Below are 19,104 nucleotides of genomic sequence, written 5' to 3'. Positions count from 1 at the left end.
CTAGAAGGCATCCCCCGGGAACCCCAGGCCAAAGAGAGGATAAGGGAGCAGTGCCTCCAACAAATCCTCCAACTAAACCGGGAGCAGCAAGAACGGGAGGCACGGTGTGAGCAGCTCTGAGTTCAGGCAAAAGCTGCGATGTCCAGAGCCCGCCAAAGGGAGGCGTTCCACCCGAGCCCCCGTGAAGAAGGGCTGGTGGTCCACTTCCACAAGGAGGCAGGATGGGGCTTCATCAGGAGTCCCGGGCTGAGGCAGGACGTCTTCTTCAACCATCGCGACATCGAGCCCCAGCTCAAAAAGGGACACCCTGGCCGGAACCTCACCCCGGGTGATGTAGTGTCCTTCACCAGCCACAGTGGGGTGCGGGGGTGGTACGCCCTGGATGTTCACAGAGTCTTCAGGAGTGATGCCCCCGCGCACCCACCTGTGGAGGGCCGGTCAGCCTCTGTCGGGAGGAATGAGCCCTTTCCCCGGCGGGAATATATGGACTAAGCAGCCCCCGGCTGCTGTTATGGTTGAGAGCAAGTTATTTTATAATTTTTGTTGATTTATTATCCGTTACCAGAGACATTGGTCCCTGTGGACTATGGCAGGTGGCACACTTTACTTGTATATAGTTTGCATCTTTTCAGGTGCTCCATATTGGTTTTATGTGAAACCGTGTATACATCTCTACCTCAACACCGCAGAAGGAAAACCTGTCAGGGTGGCTCTCTGGGAGGTCCAACTCGGGATCTTTATGCCCTGCAGCCACCCCAGGGCCCATGTTGAGAGTGTGGGACAGGTCCCTTGCACTTCTGAACTGACTCTGTGTCTTTGTGATGCCAGTAGGTGCCAGCTATTTAGCAAGAGATATATTATCTTTAATATGCACCAATTGAGAAATGTAGATTAGGCTGCTGTATAAGTATATACACACGTGGTCAAAATTGTTGGTATCCCTCGTTTAATGAAAGGAAAACCCACAACGGTCACAGAAATAACTTGAATCTGACAAAAGTAATAATAAATTAAAAATCTATGAAAATGAACAAATGAAAGTCAGACATTGCTTTTCAACCCTGCTTCCACAGAATTTAAAAAAAAATTAAACTCATGAAATAGGCCTGGACAGAAATGATGGTACCCCTGAAAATAATGTGACAAAAGGGATATGTTAAATCAAGTTGTATCCACTATTTAGCATCACAGGTGTCCACAATCTTGTAATCAGTCAGTGGGCCTGTATATAGGGCTACATATACTCACTGTGCTGTTTGGTGACATGGTGTGTACCACACTCAACATGGACCAGAGGAAGCAAAGGAAAGAGTTGTCTCAGGAGATTAGAAAGAAAATTATAGACAAGCATGTTAAAGGTAAAGGTTATAAGACCATCTCCAAGCAGCTTGATGTTCCTGTGACTACAGTTACACATATTATTCAGAAATTTAAGATCCATGGGACTGTAGCCAACTTCCCTGGACGTGGCCACAGGAGGACAATTGATGACAAATCAAAGAGACGGATAATACGAATGGTAAAAGAGCCCAGGATAACTTCTAAAGAGATTAAAGGTGAACTTCAAGCTCAAGGAACATCAGTGTCAGATCACAACATTCGTCGTTGTGTGATCCAAAGTGGACTTCATGGGAGACGACCAAGGAGAACACCATTGTTGAAAAAAAATCATAAAAAAGCCAGACTGGAATTTGCCAAACTAGATGTTGACAAGTCACAAAGCTTCTGTGAGAATGTCCTATGGACAGATGAGACAAAATGGAAGTTTTTGGCAAGGCACATCAGCTCTATGTTCACAGATGGAAAAATTAAGCATATCAAGAAAAGAGCACTGTCCCTACTGTGAAACATGAAGGAGGCTCTGTATTGTTCTGGGGCTGCTTTGCTGCATCTGGCACAGGGTGTCTTGAATCTGTGCAGGGTACAATGAAATATCAAGACTATCAAGGGATTCTAGAGAGAAATGTGCTGTCCAGTGTCAGAAAGCTTGGTCTCAGTCACAGGTCATGGGTCTTGCAACAGGATAATGACCTAAAACACACAGCTAAAAGCAGCGAAGAATGGCTAAGAGGAAAACACTGGACTATTCTGAAGTGGCCTTCTATGAGCCTGACCTAAATCCTATTGAGTATCTTTGGAAAGAGCTGAAACATGCCGTCTGGAAAAGGCAATCTCCAAACATGAGACAACTGGAGCAGTTTGCTCATGAGGAGTGGGCCAAAATACCTGTCGAGAGGTGCAGAAGTCTCATTGACAGTTACAGGAATCATTTGATTGTAGTGATTGCCTCAAAAGGTTGTTCAGCAAAATATTAAGTTAAGAAGAACCATCATTTCTGTCCACGTCTATTTCATGAGTTTAATTTTTTTTAAAAAATTCTGTGGAAGCAGGGTTGAAAAGAAATGTCTAAGACTTTCATTTCTTCATTTCTGTAGATTTTTAATTTATTATTACTTTTGTCAGATTCAAGTTATTTCTGTGTCCATTGTGGTTTTTTCTTTCATTAAACGAGGGGTACCAACAATTTTGACCACGTGTGTGTATATACTGTATATACATGTACAGTACAGACCAAAAGTTTGGACACACCTTCTCATTTAAAGATTTTTCTGTATTTTCATGACTATGAAAATTGTATATTCACACTGAAGGCATCAAAACTATGAATTAACACATGTGAAATTATATACTTAACAAAAAAGTGTGAAACAACTGAAAATATGTCTTATATTCTAGGTTTTCAAAGTAGCCACCTTTTGCTTTGCACACTCTTGGCATTCTCTTGATGAGCTTCAAGAGGTAGTCACCGGAAATGGTTTTCACTTCACAGGTGTGCCCTGTCAGGTTTAATAAGTGAGATTTCTTGCCTTATAAATGGGGTTGGGACCATCAGTTGTGTTGTGCAGAAGTCTGGTGGATACACAGCTGATAGTCCTACTGAATAGACTGTTAGTATTGTATTATGTATTATGGCAAGAAAAAAGCAGCTAAGTAAAGAAAAACGAGTGGCCATCATTACTTTAAGAAATGAAGGTCAGTCAGTGCGAAAAATTGGGAAAACTTTGAAAGTGTCCCCAAGTGCAGTTGCAAAAACCATCAAGCGCTACAATGAAACTGGCTCACATGAGGACCGCCCCAGGAAAGGAAGACCAAGAGTCACCTCTGCTTCTGAGGATAAGTTTATCCGAGTCACCAGCCTCAGAAATCGCAGGTTAACAGCAGCTCAGATTAGAGACCAGGTCAATGCCACACAGAGTTCTAGCAGCAGACACATCTCTTGAACAACTGTTAAGAGGAGACTTTGTGCAGCAGGCCTTCATGGTAAAATAGCTGCTAGGAATCCACTGCTAAGTACAGACAACAAGCAGAAGAGGCTTGTTTGGGCTAAAGAACACAAGGAATGGACATTAGACCAGTGGAAATCTGTGCTTTGGTCTGATGAGTCCAAATTTGAGATCTTTGGTTCCAACCACTGTGTCTTTGTGCGACGCAGAAAAGGTGAACGGATTGACTCTACATGCCTGGTTCCCACCATGAAGCATGGAGGAGGAGGTGTGATGGTGTGGGGGTGCTTTGCTGATGACACTGTTGGGGATGTATTCAAAATTGAAGGCATACTGAACCAGCATGGCTACCACATCATCTTGCAGCGGCATGCTATTCCATCCGGTTTGCGTTTAGTTGGACCATCATTTACTTTTCAACAGGACAATGACCCCAAACACACCTCCAGGCTGTGTAAGGGCTATTTGACCAAGAGGGAGAGTGATGGGGTGCTACGCCAGATGACCTGGCCTCCACAGTCACCAGACCTGAACCCAATCGAGATGGTTTGGGGTGAGCTGGACAGCAGCGTGAAGGCAAAAGGGCCAACAAGTGCTAAGCATCTCTGGGAACTCCTTCAAGATTGTTGGAAGACCATTTCCGGTGACTACCTCTTGAAGCTCATCAAGAGAATGCCAAGAGTGTGCAAAGCAGTCATCAAAGCAAAAGGTGGCTACTTTGAAGAACCTAGAATATAAGACATATTTTCAGTTGTTTCACACTCTTTTTGTTAAGTATATGATTCCACATGTGTTAATTCATAGTTTTGATGCCTTCAGTGTGAATGTACAATTTTCATAGTCATGAAAATACAGAAAAATCTTTAATTGAGAAGGTGTGTCCAAACTTTTGGTCTGTACTGTACACACAGAAGCCAGTCAGTTACTGCAGAAAGGGACAAGACCACTTCCCTTATAAATACATCGGGCTTGAAGCCAATGGTGTCAGGCAATTTTGGCTACTAGTAGTATGGACAGCTGTAATATGTCACCCTCACATTGGGAAGCATATAAAGCTGGCTAACAAGTAAGCTTCAAATGATAAAGATTAGTACGAAGCATTATTTTACCCACTAAAAGTGGTCTGAATTCATTTTAAGGTCTGGACTGAGGTTTGAATTTTTAGGAGTATATTTTATAGTTTAGATTAATTTTTGGGTCTAATCTGAGGTTTAAATTTTTAGGGGTTTGAGACCTGAATGTATTTCTGTTGCTAAAGAAGCCAAAAGTAGTCTGCAGGAGTTATCGGTGCAGCAAACTTTGCGTCGGTTTGGACTGAATAAGGATGAAAACTATTTTAATCAGAAAACAGCAGAGAGGCCTTGGATTTAATTAAGCATTGTGTTTGTGACTTCATCTTTTCAGCGGTCTTCCTAATTGTATAGAGCAGTGTTTCCCAAACCCTGTCCTCACGGCCCCCCACACGTCATGTTTTCAGGATTTCCTTCGAATTGCACACGTGAGAAAATCTGTTGCAATTTATGATGCCTTGATAATAATTCTATCACCTGGGCAACACTAAGGAAATCCTGAAAACACGACGTGTTGGGGGCCGTGAAGACTGGAGTTTGGGAAACCCTGGTTTGGAGTGATAATACTCTGCAGATGAACAGTCTAGACTAGGTGTCTGACCACTATATCATCCCTGTATGGGTATCATTGGTGCAATAGGTCTTTGTAGTGGTAGCGTACCACTGTCCCTGATTGTGGAGCCGAACTTCTGTCTTCAACTTCTATTTTCCTACTTCTGTTAATGGTGTTTCTAACATACCTAAATGAGTGACCAGATGCGTCACCAAAGATTTCCCAAGGCGTTGCCATTTTACTCCCCCAGATTATAATCATGACATCTGCCCCCCTGTACACAGATACAGCACATGTTTTAGCCTTCAGAGAAAACCACCTGATCACTGGTCCGTCCTTCTGTTTCTCTAATTTCTTATCACAGTTTAGGAATCCTAATGAATCCTAATCTTCCTAGGACTTCATTTGTTTATAACATTTATAGAATGTGAATATTGGGTCTTTAAAGACACTTTACCTGAAAAGGGATATCTGCCATTGTCTTGGCTAGGTAATATGACTTTAGGCTGTACCAGTAGTTTAGGTGTTCTCTGAGAAAGACAGACATCTCCAGAGGAACTATGGGTAAATATTAAACAGGTTAAAAATAGAGGATGAAGAATTGGAAATTAGTAAAAAAAAAAAAAAAATGTAATAGAATGGACTAACCAAAAATAGGAAGATGGTGAGAGAAAGAGATGTATAAAAAAAGAAAATTAAGCAATGTATAAAAGGTAAAACCAAGAGAATAGGGGTTAATAATAGGAGGAATGTTTTAGTGTAAATGTGAAATAGTAAAATAAGAGAAAAAAACAGTATGAACAAAAAGATGTCCAAAAAGCTTGTCATAGACACAAGAGAAAAGTCTGCTGGCTTACAACGACATTTTAAGTTATGTAATACAGTAACGTGCTTCCAGTTCTAAACAGCTTTGCAGAAATCAAGTTATAATCGAAAAACTCATTATTTTGTAATGAAACCTCTTTGTGATGAAAGAAAGAAACTGGTTTCTCTATACACATGAGGTTGAGTAGAGACAGATTTTCAACTTTACTGAGAGATCATGCTACATCTGCTTCCCAGACAAATCTATAAAGAATGGAGGAGGAGAGAGGCTCTTACACATCGATGGCGCTGTTACATCTACTAATCGATCCACGGTCTCAGGCCACTGCAAACCTGCCCACTCCTGCTGTATAACATTCTTCATGTGAGAGATAAGGAAGGCAGGATCTCCTCTTTTCTCTGTAACAGCAGCAGCATGGAGGACATCATACCGCAACACTAAGCAGTTTTTCTGGGCAGGATGTAATTTGACCGCTCAGTGAAGTTACAAATGATCTCCGTCTCTGCCTTGTGTGTGAAGAAGTGAAGTCTGTTAAGTGTAGAAAAATACTTTTTCTCTGTTATAAATATATTACAAAAGGTATTTTCTCACTTCCCTGATAGCAAAAAGTTGATTATATTTAGAAGAAAACTTACATTCTAGGAACGTCTAAAGTACAGCTTGCCCATAAAAAACACGCACTTGACTATATTGAATGAACAGGATTGTTTTGTGGCTGGGACTTCACACAAATCATTTTTTTTTTTTTAAAGAAAAGAAGCATGCTCTATTTCTTGCGCATCACACATTTGTGTTGTAGTTTTTGCCTTCCTTTAATGTATAATGAAAATGGGAAAAATGATGCGGCCGCATAGAAGTAAAAGTATATGCAATATGTGGTATCATTGTGTTTTTTTGTCAGCTCATAAAATAAAGTTTGTATGAAAATGTCATCTGATGGTAGTTTTGGGCAGACTTTTTTCTAATGACTATGGCCAGCTTAAAGAGGTTTTCACACAAGGAAAATTTATTACCTATCCACAGGATGCACCCGAGTCCCCCATTCAGTCTATGGTTAGGAAAGCTTTGTATGGTGGAACAGTTATCTTTATGGGAAATAACCAAGCAATTGCGCTCAGCTTTTTTTGTACTTGTAAAAAGTTGTATAAAGCGAAAGCATGAGCACCATTCCATACAAAACTCCTCCTCATCACATGTGCTGGGAAGGAGGCATGAAGGACTCAGGACTCCATGGTTAGTGATTGATGGAGGTGATAAATCTTTGGAAAACTCCTTTAAAATGTATAACTAGAATATTGATACCAATAAAATCTATTGACTTAATAGTTGCTCTTACAGGTTAATACAGTTGGCATAAGAGCTGCAAACATAAGAAAGAGCATGGAGAAGAACAGGAAGCCTGTGTTATTTAATACTTTGCTGGCATCGTCACCAATGTGCAGGTACAGCAGCCCGATCAGAACCCCGATAAACAGGTGAGACATGAAACGCAGGTGAGTCAGGACCTGGGAGGGTGGGAAAGTACAAGCAACATCACATGTAATGCCCCCATACAGAGAGAACTTGTTGCCTGGAAGAAGAACAGAACAGGCAGCATCATGTGATAGAAACAGACTCATTGGGAGAAAAACATAGGAAAAAGAAAAGAAAAGCTCAATGGCCAAGGAAGACAAACAACACAAATCCTTGGGTGCAAAAAGAAAGTTTTACATCTATACAAATGACCACAGGCACATGGGACAGCATAAATACAATACAGTTCTAGTCAGTTTGTGAAAAAACTTCTTACATCCGTCACTACCCCCTGATATACAGTACTGTGCAAAAGTTTTACGTGGAAAAATTCTGCAAAGTAAGAATGTTTTAAAAATAAAAGCAATGTTAATAGTTTATTTTTAACAATTAACAAAATGTAAAATTAAAGAACTAAAGAGAAATCTAAATCAAATCAATATTTAGTGAGACCTTTTGCCTCCAAAACAACACTAAAGCTTCAGTTCTTCTAGGTAGACTTTCACTATTTTTCTTTTAAGGAACTCGAAAGGGAGGTTGTTCCAAACATCTCGGAGACCTATCCACAGATCTTCTGTGAATATATTTATTTTGTTAATTGATAAAAATAAACAATTAACACTTCTATTTTTTAAATCATTCTTACTTGGCAACATTTTTTCCAGACTTGCCTAAAACTTTTGCACAGTACCGTGTATCTCTCCCTCCTTCCCAACTCATTTAATTTCATACCAATCGTCGTCTTTCAACATACCGTATCTCTCAGGATTGAGACGAATGTGCGTTTAAAGAGGATGCAAAACTGATTCATGGAGCTTGTTGCAAATGTATGGCTCTCAATGTGACCAGAGACATCCTGCTGGAAAATAGAAAAGGCTAGTGTAAATTGAGAAAAGAGACATGAAGACATTTATAAAAGAAAATTGAATGTGTCTAATGCCTTCATAGCACACATATGACAGGTTCTGAAAAGGTTTAAACAAATGACAAAACACTTGCAAAAATACACACTGAAAACTATTAGTATATGATACAGTGGTCCCATGTGGTAGAGTGGCCCTCCACTTAGGGTTGGCAGAAGAAATGCAGGTGTACACAGAAGTCTGTTCTATAACAGACTTTAATGGTTACAAAGCCTTATACTAGGCACTTAGGTTATGTTCACACTTCCATTTGGACATTCTGTTTGTCTGTTTTGAGTTACGGACAAACGGAACTAAAGAAGCACTCCTCCTCCTCCCATCAAAATTTTTATCCTTTTACTATACTGCAGTCATCATATTATAGGAGCACTGTGTACTTACAATTGCTCATTTTACCTTTCTACCCAGATAATTCTTCTCTTTTCCATTAGGTCTATGACATCACGTGATTAAAAACAGACTAGATGAATCCTTCTAAGCTCTATGTACAAAATAGAAGATGAATTTCCCTGTATGAGTCATAAGTCACTGAAAAAGTCCCTGGCAGGGGGAGAGACGGATCAGTTGGGTCAGGAGTTCAAGAGGGGAATGATAAATGCACGGACTAGAGACTTACTGTTTCTATATAGAACAGGGAAAAGAGAAGAATTAGCTGGGAAGAAAGGCAAAATGAGCAATTGTAAGTATACAGTGCTATATAATATGATGATTGCAATATATTATGAGGGTAAAGACTTTGATGGGAGAGCTTTTCTAAAACGCATCTGTTACAAAACTGATGCAAATGGAAGCAGAGTGATCCGATGATTATTATAGGGTCTATCTGTTTTCCATTATCTACTTTTTTTAAAGAATGGAAGAAAAAGAACTTCATCATATAGAGCTTTTTTCTGTTTTAAAGATTGACACATAATGGAACAAATATGAACCTCTCTGCTTGAGTTTCTGTTACGCAATAGATCCATTTTGGACATTAATTCCATTAATCTATTTCTCTAAATTAAACAAACAGAATGTCCAAATGACATAAAATGGAAGTGTGAACCTAGCCTAACGGGGACTGTTTATAGAGTTCAAGCAAGTTGGAACAGTAATTCCATGGGCAGTCTTTGCACCAGCCACTGGACTGAGCAGGTCTTTGGGGCCACTTTGGGGTTCACCCTTTCACCTCTGTGCAGAAATCAGACCTTTTCTGCAAAGGCCCCTGGCTTGTGTGCATGGAGAAGATGTTGGCCAATGGAGTGAGTTAGCAGTAGATTTGTAATAACCCTGGGTCAAAGCTACTGGACCAGGATCAGGAACAAAATTAGCATGCAAGTATGGGGCTTGGAGAACGGAGCCAAAGACAAAAAGGTCAGTTCCAAATATCAATCTTAGGTCATGTGCCCACGTAGCGTTTTTGTAGCGTTTTTACGGTTGCGAAAACGCTTGTAAAACCGTCTGCCATGCAAAGCCATGTGAATTCGGATGTGCTGTGCACATGATGCGCTAATTAGCGTGCCGAATTCGCATTGCGTTGCAAAACGCAGCATGACCATTTCTTCCGCAATTACGCTGCAAATTCGCGGCCATTGAGGAACATTGAAATGCAGCAAACCCGCAGGTATATGGGGATTTGCTGCGTTTCAATTAAATTCAATGGCCGCGAATTTGCAGCGTAATCACGGTGCGTGTGGTACCCGGGATGAAGAGGAGACTACAACTCCTCTTCATCCAGGCTACCACGCGGTGAAAAAAAGAAATAAAGTTAAAAATAAAAAAAACCTGTATACTCACCTCTCCGGGCTGCTCCTGGCGGCGTCCCTCGGTGTACTTGCAGGACCTGCGGTGACGTCATTTAGTCAGCTGATGGTCACGTGACCGCTGACGTCAGCGGTCAGGTGATAGTCGCGTGACCATCAGCTGACTAAATGACGTCACCGCAGGTCCTGCAAGTACACCGTGGGACGCCAAAGAGAGAGGATCGCCGCCGGGAGGAGACTGGAGAGGTGAGTATACAAGTTTTTTTATTTTTAACTTTTTAATTCTTTTTTTTTTTTACTATAAATGCAGCATTTAAAGCATCTAAGTTGGTCACACAATATAAATCCATGCCGGTTGCATGGATTTACATTGTGTGACCAACTTGTCAAGCACTTTTCCAAGAGATGCTCAAAATCGCTTGGAAAAGTGCTTGAAAAAACGCATGCGAAAACGCATGTAAAAACGCTGAAAAAACGCATGTAAATCTGCATGCGTATTTTTCTGCCAGAGAGAGGCAAAAACGCTCTGCATCAAATCTGCTAAGTGGGCACATAGCCTTAGGGTCAGACAGAAGCATGGTAGTAAATGAAGTAGGTTATGTAACAAGATTAATAATTAGGAATATAGCACTGATAACAAGAATAAACGTTTATATCCGGCAAAGACAGGAAGTTACTGAAAAGTTTAAATCAGGTGCTTTGTACCCTCATTGACCACAGAACCCTCTTGTAAGTGGTCTGCTGTCTGGCCCTGGCCCCAATGTTCACTGCTCCTTCTGCATTTCTGACCTCTACTCAATCATTATAGGTTCTCTAATAATGATGTATTTTATGTCAAACTTGAAGTAGGAATCATACATGTGGTTATGTCCGTCCTCTGATTCAGCCATGTTACCAATAACATGTGCATATTAACTCACAGCCAACAATTATCGTTGATGTATTTTCATTTTTTCCTCCCCTTCTTCCAAGAGCCATGACTTTTTTATTTTTTCTGTCCACATAGATAAGAGAGGGGTTTTTTATGTGGGATGAGTTTTACCTTTGAATGACACCATTCATTTTACCATATAATGTACTGGAAAACAGCAAAATAATTCCAAGTGCGGTGAATTTGTTTTTTTTTTTTTATGGTGTTCATTGTGTATTAAAAATGACCTGGCATCATGATTCTCGACGTCAGTACAATTACATAGATACCCAACTTGTCCAGTTTTTTAATTTTATTGGTGAAATTTTTTTCGGAAATTTGTAAAACAAAAAAAAAAAATGTTTTTGGTCCCGGACGTCATTTTCCAATACCGATAACATTTTCATTTTTCAGTTGATAGATCTGTGTGAGGGCTTGTCTTTTGCAGGGTGATGCACTGTTTTTATTGATACCATTTTAGGATACATAATACATTGATCGCTTTTTATTTAATTTTTACAGCATTGCAGTGACCAAAAAAACTCCATTTTAACTTTTATAATTTTTTGTGTTTAAGGTGCTTACAGATCAGGTTATGAAATGTTACACTTTGATAGATCTGACTTTTATGGATGCAGTGATACCACATATGTGTATTTTTTTAATACTTTTATTTTATGGGAGAAAAGAGGGGTAATTCAAATTTTTATGGTTAATTTTTTTATAACGTTTTACTTTATTTGTTAGTCCCCTCAATGACTAACATCTGATCACTTTTACTATATACAGCAATGCTATATCACTGCTGTATGTAGCAGGGCTGTGGAGTCGGGAAGCCAAACCACTGACTCCAGCTCCTCAATTTCCCCTACTTCTGACTCCGACTCTTGACTCCACAGCGCCGCCTCACTACTGAGCATGTACATAACATGCAGCACAGATTCATCTCCACTAAAAGCCGAGATCCTTAGATCACGAACAGAACAGACATTTATAGGATATTTCAGAACTTTTCCAAATTTTTATGGCATAATTTACAGCACATCCTGCATTGTACTACTGTTCCCAATTCATTATATATTGTCAGAGTCAGTCTATTTGTTACCGACTCCAACTACAACTCCACCAAAATTGGCACCGACTCAGACTCCACAGCTCTGGATATAGAACAAATCACGGTCTCCTTTGCCCCACAATCGCGTTATGAGAGGGCCAATGGCCGCATGGACCATCGCACCCCTCGATCTGCGCTCTGTAATTTCCGCTTCCAGAAATGGACAGTGGTATTTAACACATTAACAGCAGTGGACAGAGCTCCACTGCAACAGCGGGTGTTAATGGGTGGGTCACACAGCCAAGATCTGCCTATATCTGCAGGGTATATGGCAGCCTTGGTCCCCTCTTAACTCTGATGATAGCTTTACACACCCTTGACATTTTCTCAAGCAGCTTCATCAGACAGTCACCTGGAATGGCTTTCCAACAGTCTTGAAGGAATTCCCAAAGGTGCTGAGCACTTGTTGGCTGCTTTACCTTCACTCTGAGGTCCATGTCATCCCAAACAATCTCTATTCATGGCTGTGTAGGTCATGTCATCTGACTCAGCATCCATTCCTCTCTTTCTTGGTCACATAGCCATTACTTAGCCTGGAGGTGTTTTGGGTCATTGTCCTGTTGCAACACAAATGATTGTCCCACTAACTGCTAACCAGACAAGATGTCATGTCGTTACAAAATACTGTGGTAGCCAAGCTGGAAAGTGTTCCTTGAATTTGGAATAAATCACCGACTGTGTTGCCATCAGCACAGCACTCCCACTGTATCACAACTCCCCCTCCATGCTTCAAGGTGGGCACCACGCATGTAGAAACCATCCGTTCACTTTTTCTGCATCTTACAAAGACATAGCAATTGGTACCAAAAATTTCAAATTTTGACTCAGACCAAAATACAGATTTCCACGGATTTAGTGTCCAGTCCTTGTCTTGCTTGCCCCAAACAAGTCTGTTCTTGTTTGTAGTCTCCAGTAGTGGCTTCTTTGCAGAAGTTTGACCATAAAGACCTGCTTCTTGTTGACTGCTCTGGACAGTTGATGTGAACATGGGTCTGCTACTTGATGTCTGTATATTAGTTATGAGGGTTGTGATCTGAGATTATCTTAATTTGCAGTTTATGAGGCTGATAAATATGAAGAATTTATCCTGTAGAGCAGAGGTAACATAAGGTCTTCTTTCCTTGGGTCGGTCCACATGAAAGCCAGTTTCATCATGGCGATTGATGTTTTTCATCACTCGATTTGAGGATATCTTCAGGGTTCTAGCAATTTTCTGTTTTAGACTAATGGACTGTTGTTTCTCTTTACTTAATAGAGTAGTTCTTGCCATTTTCTGACTTAGAACAGGTGTATAATAAGGCTCAGCTTAACTGTGCAGCAACACTACCTTTGCAAAACAAATTAGTTGGTCAAACTAATTTCTGAAGGCCAGTGTTTCTACAAATGAACTCTTGACAAGACATACCTGTTCATCAGCAGTCATTCCAGGCAGAAGCATAGCTACTGGGGGGAGCAGAGGGTGCGGTCCTCCCGGGCCCTGCGCAACTTTTAACTGTATTGGCATGTGCAGTGCACCAATACAGTTAAACTCTGCGGCAGAGCAGGGAGACACGATCTATCTGCACTGCCACTCTCCTTTCTGTAGGCTGTAGGTCACTTTAGTCATGTGGCCTACAGAATGGCAGGTCCAGTGCAGAGCGACGCAATGACGTCATCACGCCGCGACACGCACAGGACCTGCTGCTGTCTGCTGCTGAACTCGCTGGGGTAAGGTGACTATATAATGTTTATTTTTTTCTTTTAAAACTGTGTTATGGCCATAATGTGTGGAGGCCCCACAAAAATAGTGGGGGCTAAGAATGGGGCCTCTATTAATAGTGAGGGCTGCTAAGGAGGCCGCCATAAATACTAGGGGATACTAAGGGGGCCCCCATAAATAGTGGGGGCTAATAAGGGAAGGTCATCATACATAGTGGGAGCTTCTAAGGGGCCTATCAGAGTGTGGGGGAAACTAAGAGGGCCATGACACAGTGTGGGGGCTACTAAGGGGGCCATGGCACAGTGTTGGGGTTACTAAGAGGGCCATGACAGTGTGGGGGCTACTAAGGGGGCCATGACAGTGTGGGGGTTACTAAGAGGACCATGACCGTGTGGGGGCTACTAAGGGAGCCATGACACAGTGTGGGGGCTACTAAGGGGGCCATGACACAGCATGGGGGCTACTAAGGGGGCCATGACACAGTGTGGGGGCTACTAAGGGGGCCATGACACAGTGTGGGGGGCTACTAAGGGGGCCATGGCACCGTGTTGGGGTTACTAAGGGGACCATGACAGTGTGGGGGCTACTAAGAGGGCCATGACAGTGTGGGGGCTACTAAGGGAGTCATGACACAGTGTGGAGGCTACTAATGGGGCCATGACACAGTGTAGGGGCTACTAAGGGGGCCATGACACAGTGTGGGGGCTACTAAGGGGGCCATGACACAGTGTGGGGGCTAAGGGGGCCATGACACAGTGTGGGGGCTAAGGGGGCCATGACACAGTGTGGGGGCTACTAAGAGGGCCATGACACAGTGTGGGGGCTACTAAGGGGGCCATGATACAGTGTGGGGGTTACTAAGAGGGCCATGACAGTATGGGGCCTACTAAGACGGCCATGAGACAGTGTGGGGGCTACTAAGGGGGACATGATACACTGTGGAGGCTGCTAAATGGGGCCATGACACAATGTGGGGGCTACTAAGGGCGCCATGATACAGTTTGGGGGCTACTAAGGGGGCATGACATAGTGTGGAGGCTACTAAGGGGGCCATGACAGTGTGGGGGCTACTAAGGGAGCCATGACACAGTGTGCGGGCTACTAAGAGGGCCATGATACAGTGTGGGGGCTACTAAGGGGGCCATGATACAGTGTGGGAGCTACTAAGAGGGCCATGACACAGTGTGGGGGTTACGAAGAGTTCCATGACAGTGTGGGGGCTACTAAGGGGGCCATGACACAGTGTGGGGGTTACTAAGAGGGCCATGACAGTATGGGGCCTACTAAGACAGCCATGAGACAGTGTGGGGGCTACTAAGGGGGACATGATACACTGTGGAGGCTGCTAAATGGGGCCATGACACAATGTGGGGGCTACTAAGGGCGCCATGATACAGTGTGGGGGCTACTAAGGGGGCCATGACATAGTGTGGGGGCTACTAAGGGGGCCATGACACAGTGTGGGGGCTACTAAGGGAGCCATGACACAGTGTGGGGGCTACTAAGAGGGCCATGACACAGTGTGGGGGCTACTAAGAGGGCCATGACACAGTGTGGGGGCTACTAAGAGGGCCATGACACAATGTTGGGGCTACTAAGGGGGCCATGATATAGTGTGGAGGCTGCTAAATGGGGTCATGACACAATGTGGGGGCTACTAATGGGGCCATGATACAGTGTGGGGGTTATTAAGAGTTCCATGATAGTGTGGGGGCTACTAAGGGGGCCATGACACAGTGTGGGGGTTACTAAGAGGGCTATGACAGTGTGGGGGCTACTAAGGGGGCCATGATACAGTGTGGGGGCTACTAAGAGGGCCATGGCACAGTGTGGGGGTTACTAAGAGTTTCATGACACAGTGTGGGGGCTACTAAGGGGGCCATGACACAGTGTGGGGGCTACTAAGGGGGCCATGACACAGTGTGAGGGTTACTAAGAGGGCCATGGTACAGTGTGGGGGTTACTAAGAGTTCCATGACACAGTGTGGGGGCTACTAAGGGGGCCATGACACAGTGTGCGGGCTACTAAGGGGGCCATGACACAGTGTGAGGGTTACTAAGAGGGCCATGACAGTATGGGGGCTACTAAGACGGCCATGACAGTGTGGGGGCTACTAAGAGGGCCATGACAGTGTGGGGGCTACTAAGGGGGCCATGACACAATGTGGGGGCTACTAAGGGGGCCATGATACAGTGTGGGGGCTACTAAATGTGTCATGATACAGAGTGGGGGCTAGTAAGGGTGTCATCATACAGTGTGGGAGCTACTGAACGGCTATGGTACAGTATGAGGGCTACTAAGGGGACCATGACAGTGTGGGGGCTACTAAAGCACTATGATACAGAGTGGGGGCTACTTAGGGGGCCATGAAACTGTGTGTGGCTACTGAGGAGGTCATCATACAGAATAGGGGCTACTAAGGTGGCCATCATACAGTGTGAGGACATGTCCATGTTTTTAATGTGAACTGAATGGTCCCATACAAGTCTATAGGGCAGATTTATCAAAAGTGTCTAAAAAAAAACTATCTATGTTACCCATAGCAACCAATCACAGTGCAGCTTTCAATTTGCCAGATCAGTTTATGAGATGAAAGCTGCGCTGTAATTAGTTACTATGGGCAACAAAGCCAGTTTTCCTTTTAGATACTTTTGATGAATGAGGCCTTATGTGTTTGTGAAAATCACAGAGTGTGCTGATGCCGTCATGATGTAATCCTGTGCTGACTATGATCATCACAGTAAGGCCAGGGTCACACGAGCGTATTTTCTCTCCTCCGAGAGATTCGGATCAATTATGGTAATCACACTCTGATCAAACTCTGATCCGAGTGTCAGCATAGGGTGATCTGATTCTCCAGGATGAGACAATCGGAGCACACTGTGAGGAGAAGATGGAGAACAACATTTCTCCATCTTTTCCAGTCTGAGAGTCCAGGGAATTTGGACTGCACTCAGATGTCATCAGAGTGCAATCGAATGTTTTCCACGCACCCATAGACTTGAATGGGTGCATGTCATCCAATTTGTGGAGCCACTCGCTGCATGCTGCAATTTTTTTCTCATGCCAAATGGGTATGAAAAATAACGCAGATCTGCACTGCCCCATATTATAAGATTGGGCTGAGTGCTATCTGATAAAACATCACTGAATGAATCAGGACAGATCAGGAAGCTGAGAATTGGTTCTATCCTAACAAAATAACACAGATAAACACAATAAAGTTCCACCTCTTACATTGTCTTGTTTTTTGCAAGTGTGAAAGTCTTAATAGTCATTACTGCAGTCATATATAATGACAACTCACATCAAAGTTAGAGAAGTACAAGTCACATCCAATGGGACATATCATTTCATTTGCTAAGGAATCGTGTGAATATTGAATAATATTTGCATTTATGGTTTATTTTCTGACTTGTAATTTATTGATGCCATAAACACCAATTCCACTATGGTAGAATCCATTACATTCTCCAAGCCCCCACAAAGGCTGGGACAGATGGCATGTGCCTTATGTATTGCACAGGCTGTAAATGGAGAATAGTTGAGGTCAAATAACTCAATTTCCTATGGCGGCAGCAGAAGCCGTGTAACGAGAGAGCACTGCAGGAGAGAAGACTGGTCTGGTGGGGGAAGCTCTCCCATCAGCCTCAATCACCGTGGACCCCAGGATATAAATTATCTATTAAAACCAAAAGACATCTCTAATTCTAAAGATTAAGAAGTAGGTATCCCATGGACGTAAGTAAATTCTTCTCTCATTAAAAGCAAGAAGGAAAAAAAGCAATGAATCCTGTAATATTTTAGATGCATCCTCCCCTTTATTGAGAACACAGGTCACATTTGCAATTTACAGTCTGGGGAGGACGCCGCTGAATACACCTAATGTCTGCGGATTCCTTTCCTTCAAGGCCTGTGTTATCCAGCTGCTTACTCCTTATGAAGACAGGAAGCAAAACAGCAATTTCATCAGTTTAGGCCGGATCAAAGCTTTTAAGAACATGTTAGTACTGTAAATCAATGCAACTCAAAGATTAACGAAAGTGAACATTTACTGTACACATAAGCTTTAAAAAGACTATAAATAATTACATTATAGCTTATATTAATGGTATGTTCATTTTTTTTTTTTACACTGAAGAAAAGGAATAAAAAATTCATGCATAAGACATGTAGGACTTTTTCTCATGGACCTGGATAAGGATTTAATTTTCCAGAATAAGGGGTTGAGAGGCACAGCTATCTGCCAACTTGTCGATCTCCACAAGGAGAATCGTTTCCCCTTGGGTAACTTGTCAGAGGCCTCTCACCCAGTCAAACCAGCTCTCCTACTCTGCACTGATGAGGGGCAAATACCGTGAATACACTTATTGGCAAATGTATTGTCTGGTTTGGCTTCCTATCCTAAATCATGTGTCTAATATGGATGATAATGAGTTTAAGGATTGCTACATCCTATAGGTGGCACTAGTTTTCCTGTCCTCTTCCTCTCTGAAGAGACTATGTGCACAGCCCAATGTCAGGATACTTTTTACACAATCTTTGTTCATGGTCTACAGCAGTCCTGGGCCATGGGCTGTTCCGGTGCAGACCGTCAGCCAGGACAGCCAAAGGGCTTTATGCAGTGGTGTCCCACGCCATGCAGCCGCCCTCCGCCAGGCATCTCACTTTCACTGACATCTGCATCCACGGGAAGCAGATACCAGTGAACACAATAATGGTACAGGGAACTGTCAGATCCCAGCTCCGTCATTGAGCCTGTGCATCTCAGAGCACAGCAGGTGCAGTGACGTCACTACATTGTGCCAACAGTGCGTCAGTACACAGCGCAGACCAGAGAAGTGAGGAAAGAGGCTTAGGCGAGTAGTTTTTTTTTTACATGATTCCTCGGAGGAAGAGGAGGGAACATAATACTGTGTAAGGGGGTGTGTGGGGACATCATTCTGAGTGTGGGGCTGTGTGGGGACATCATTCTGAGTGTGGGGCTGTGTGGGGACTACCTCTTGAAGCTCATCAAGAGAATGCCAAGAGTGTGCAAAGCAGTCATCAAAGCAAAAGGTGGCTACTTTGAAGAACCTAGAATATAAGACATATTTTCAGTTGTTTCACACTTTTTTGTTAAGTATATAATTCCACATGTGTTAATTGATAGTTTTGATGCCTTCAGTGTGAATGTACAATTTTCAAAGTCATGAAAATATAGAAAAATCTTTAAATGAGGTGTGTCCAAACTTTTGGTCTATACTGTATATTTAGATAAAGGAGGAATCCTTACTATGTAACTACTTACCAGTGGGAAGACGTCTAGCTCTCCAATAGTTGTCTTGCTCTTTTCCCTACTAATAGGGCACAACCCATCTTCCACTGCCTGGAATAATACTGGGTTCAGGTCCCCATACTCCCCTGATGCGATTTCAATAACTATGTAGGCAGAAAGAATTAGGGATTATAGATTAATAAATGCAGCAAT

General features: G+C 42.7%; 1 protein-coding gene across 5 annotated transcripts in view; it reads right to left on the bottom strand.

The window, feature by feature from the left end:
• Positions 1 to 19,104, bottom strand: part of ABCG4 (ATP binding cassette subfamily G member 4) — a 112,145-nt gene that overhangs the window by 25,233 nt on the left and 67,808 nt on the right. For 4 of the 5 annotated variants that reach the window (XM_073657833.1, XM_073657834.1, XM_073657835.1 and 1 more), the window contains 4 exons: positions 18,925 to 19,055; positions 8,000 to 8,104; positions 7,070 to 7,238; positions 5,365 to 5,465 (listed from right to left, as the gene is read on the bottom strand). In XM_073657833.1, the coding sequence (XP_073513934.1) occupies positions 5,365 to 5,465; positions 7,070 to 7,238; positions 8,000 to 8,104; positions 18,925 to 19,055 (506 nt within the window). The remainder of the gene's footprint in view (positions 1 to 5,364; positions 5,466 to 7,069; positions 7,239 to 7,999; positions 8,105 to 18,924; positions 19,056 to 19,104) is intronic. The other variant, XM_073657837.1, reaches the window with a different exon arrangement.

Source organism: Phyllobates terribilis, unplaced genomic scaffold (genome assembly GCF_046119375.1).
Source record: "Phyllobates terribilis strain yellow unplaced genomic scaffold, ASM4611937v1 Scaffold_12__6_contigs__length_324123572, whole genome shotgun sequence".
In the NCBI taxonomy this organism is placed as follows: Eukaryota; Metazoa; Chordata; class Amphibia; order Anura; family Dendrobatidae; genus Phyllobates; species Phyllobates terribilis.
This window is presented reverse-complemented; position numbering and strand designations above follow the sequence as displayed.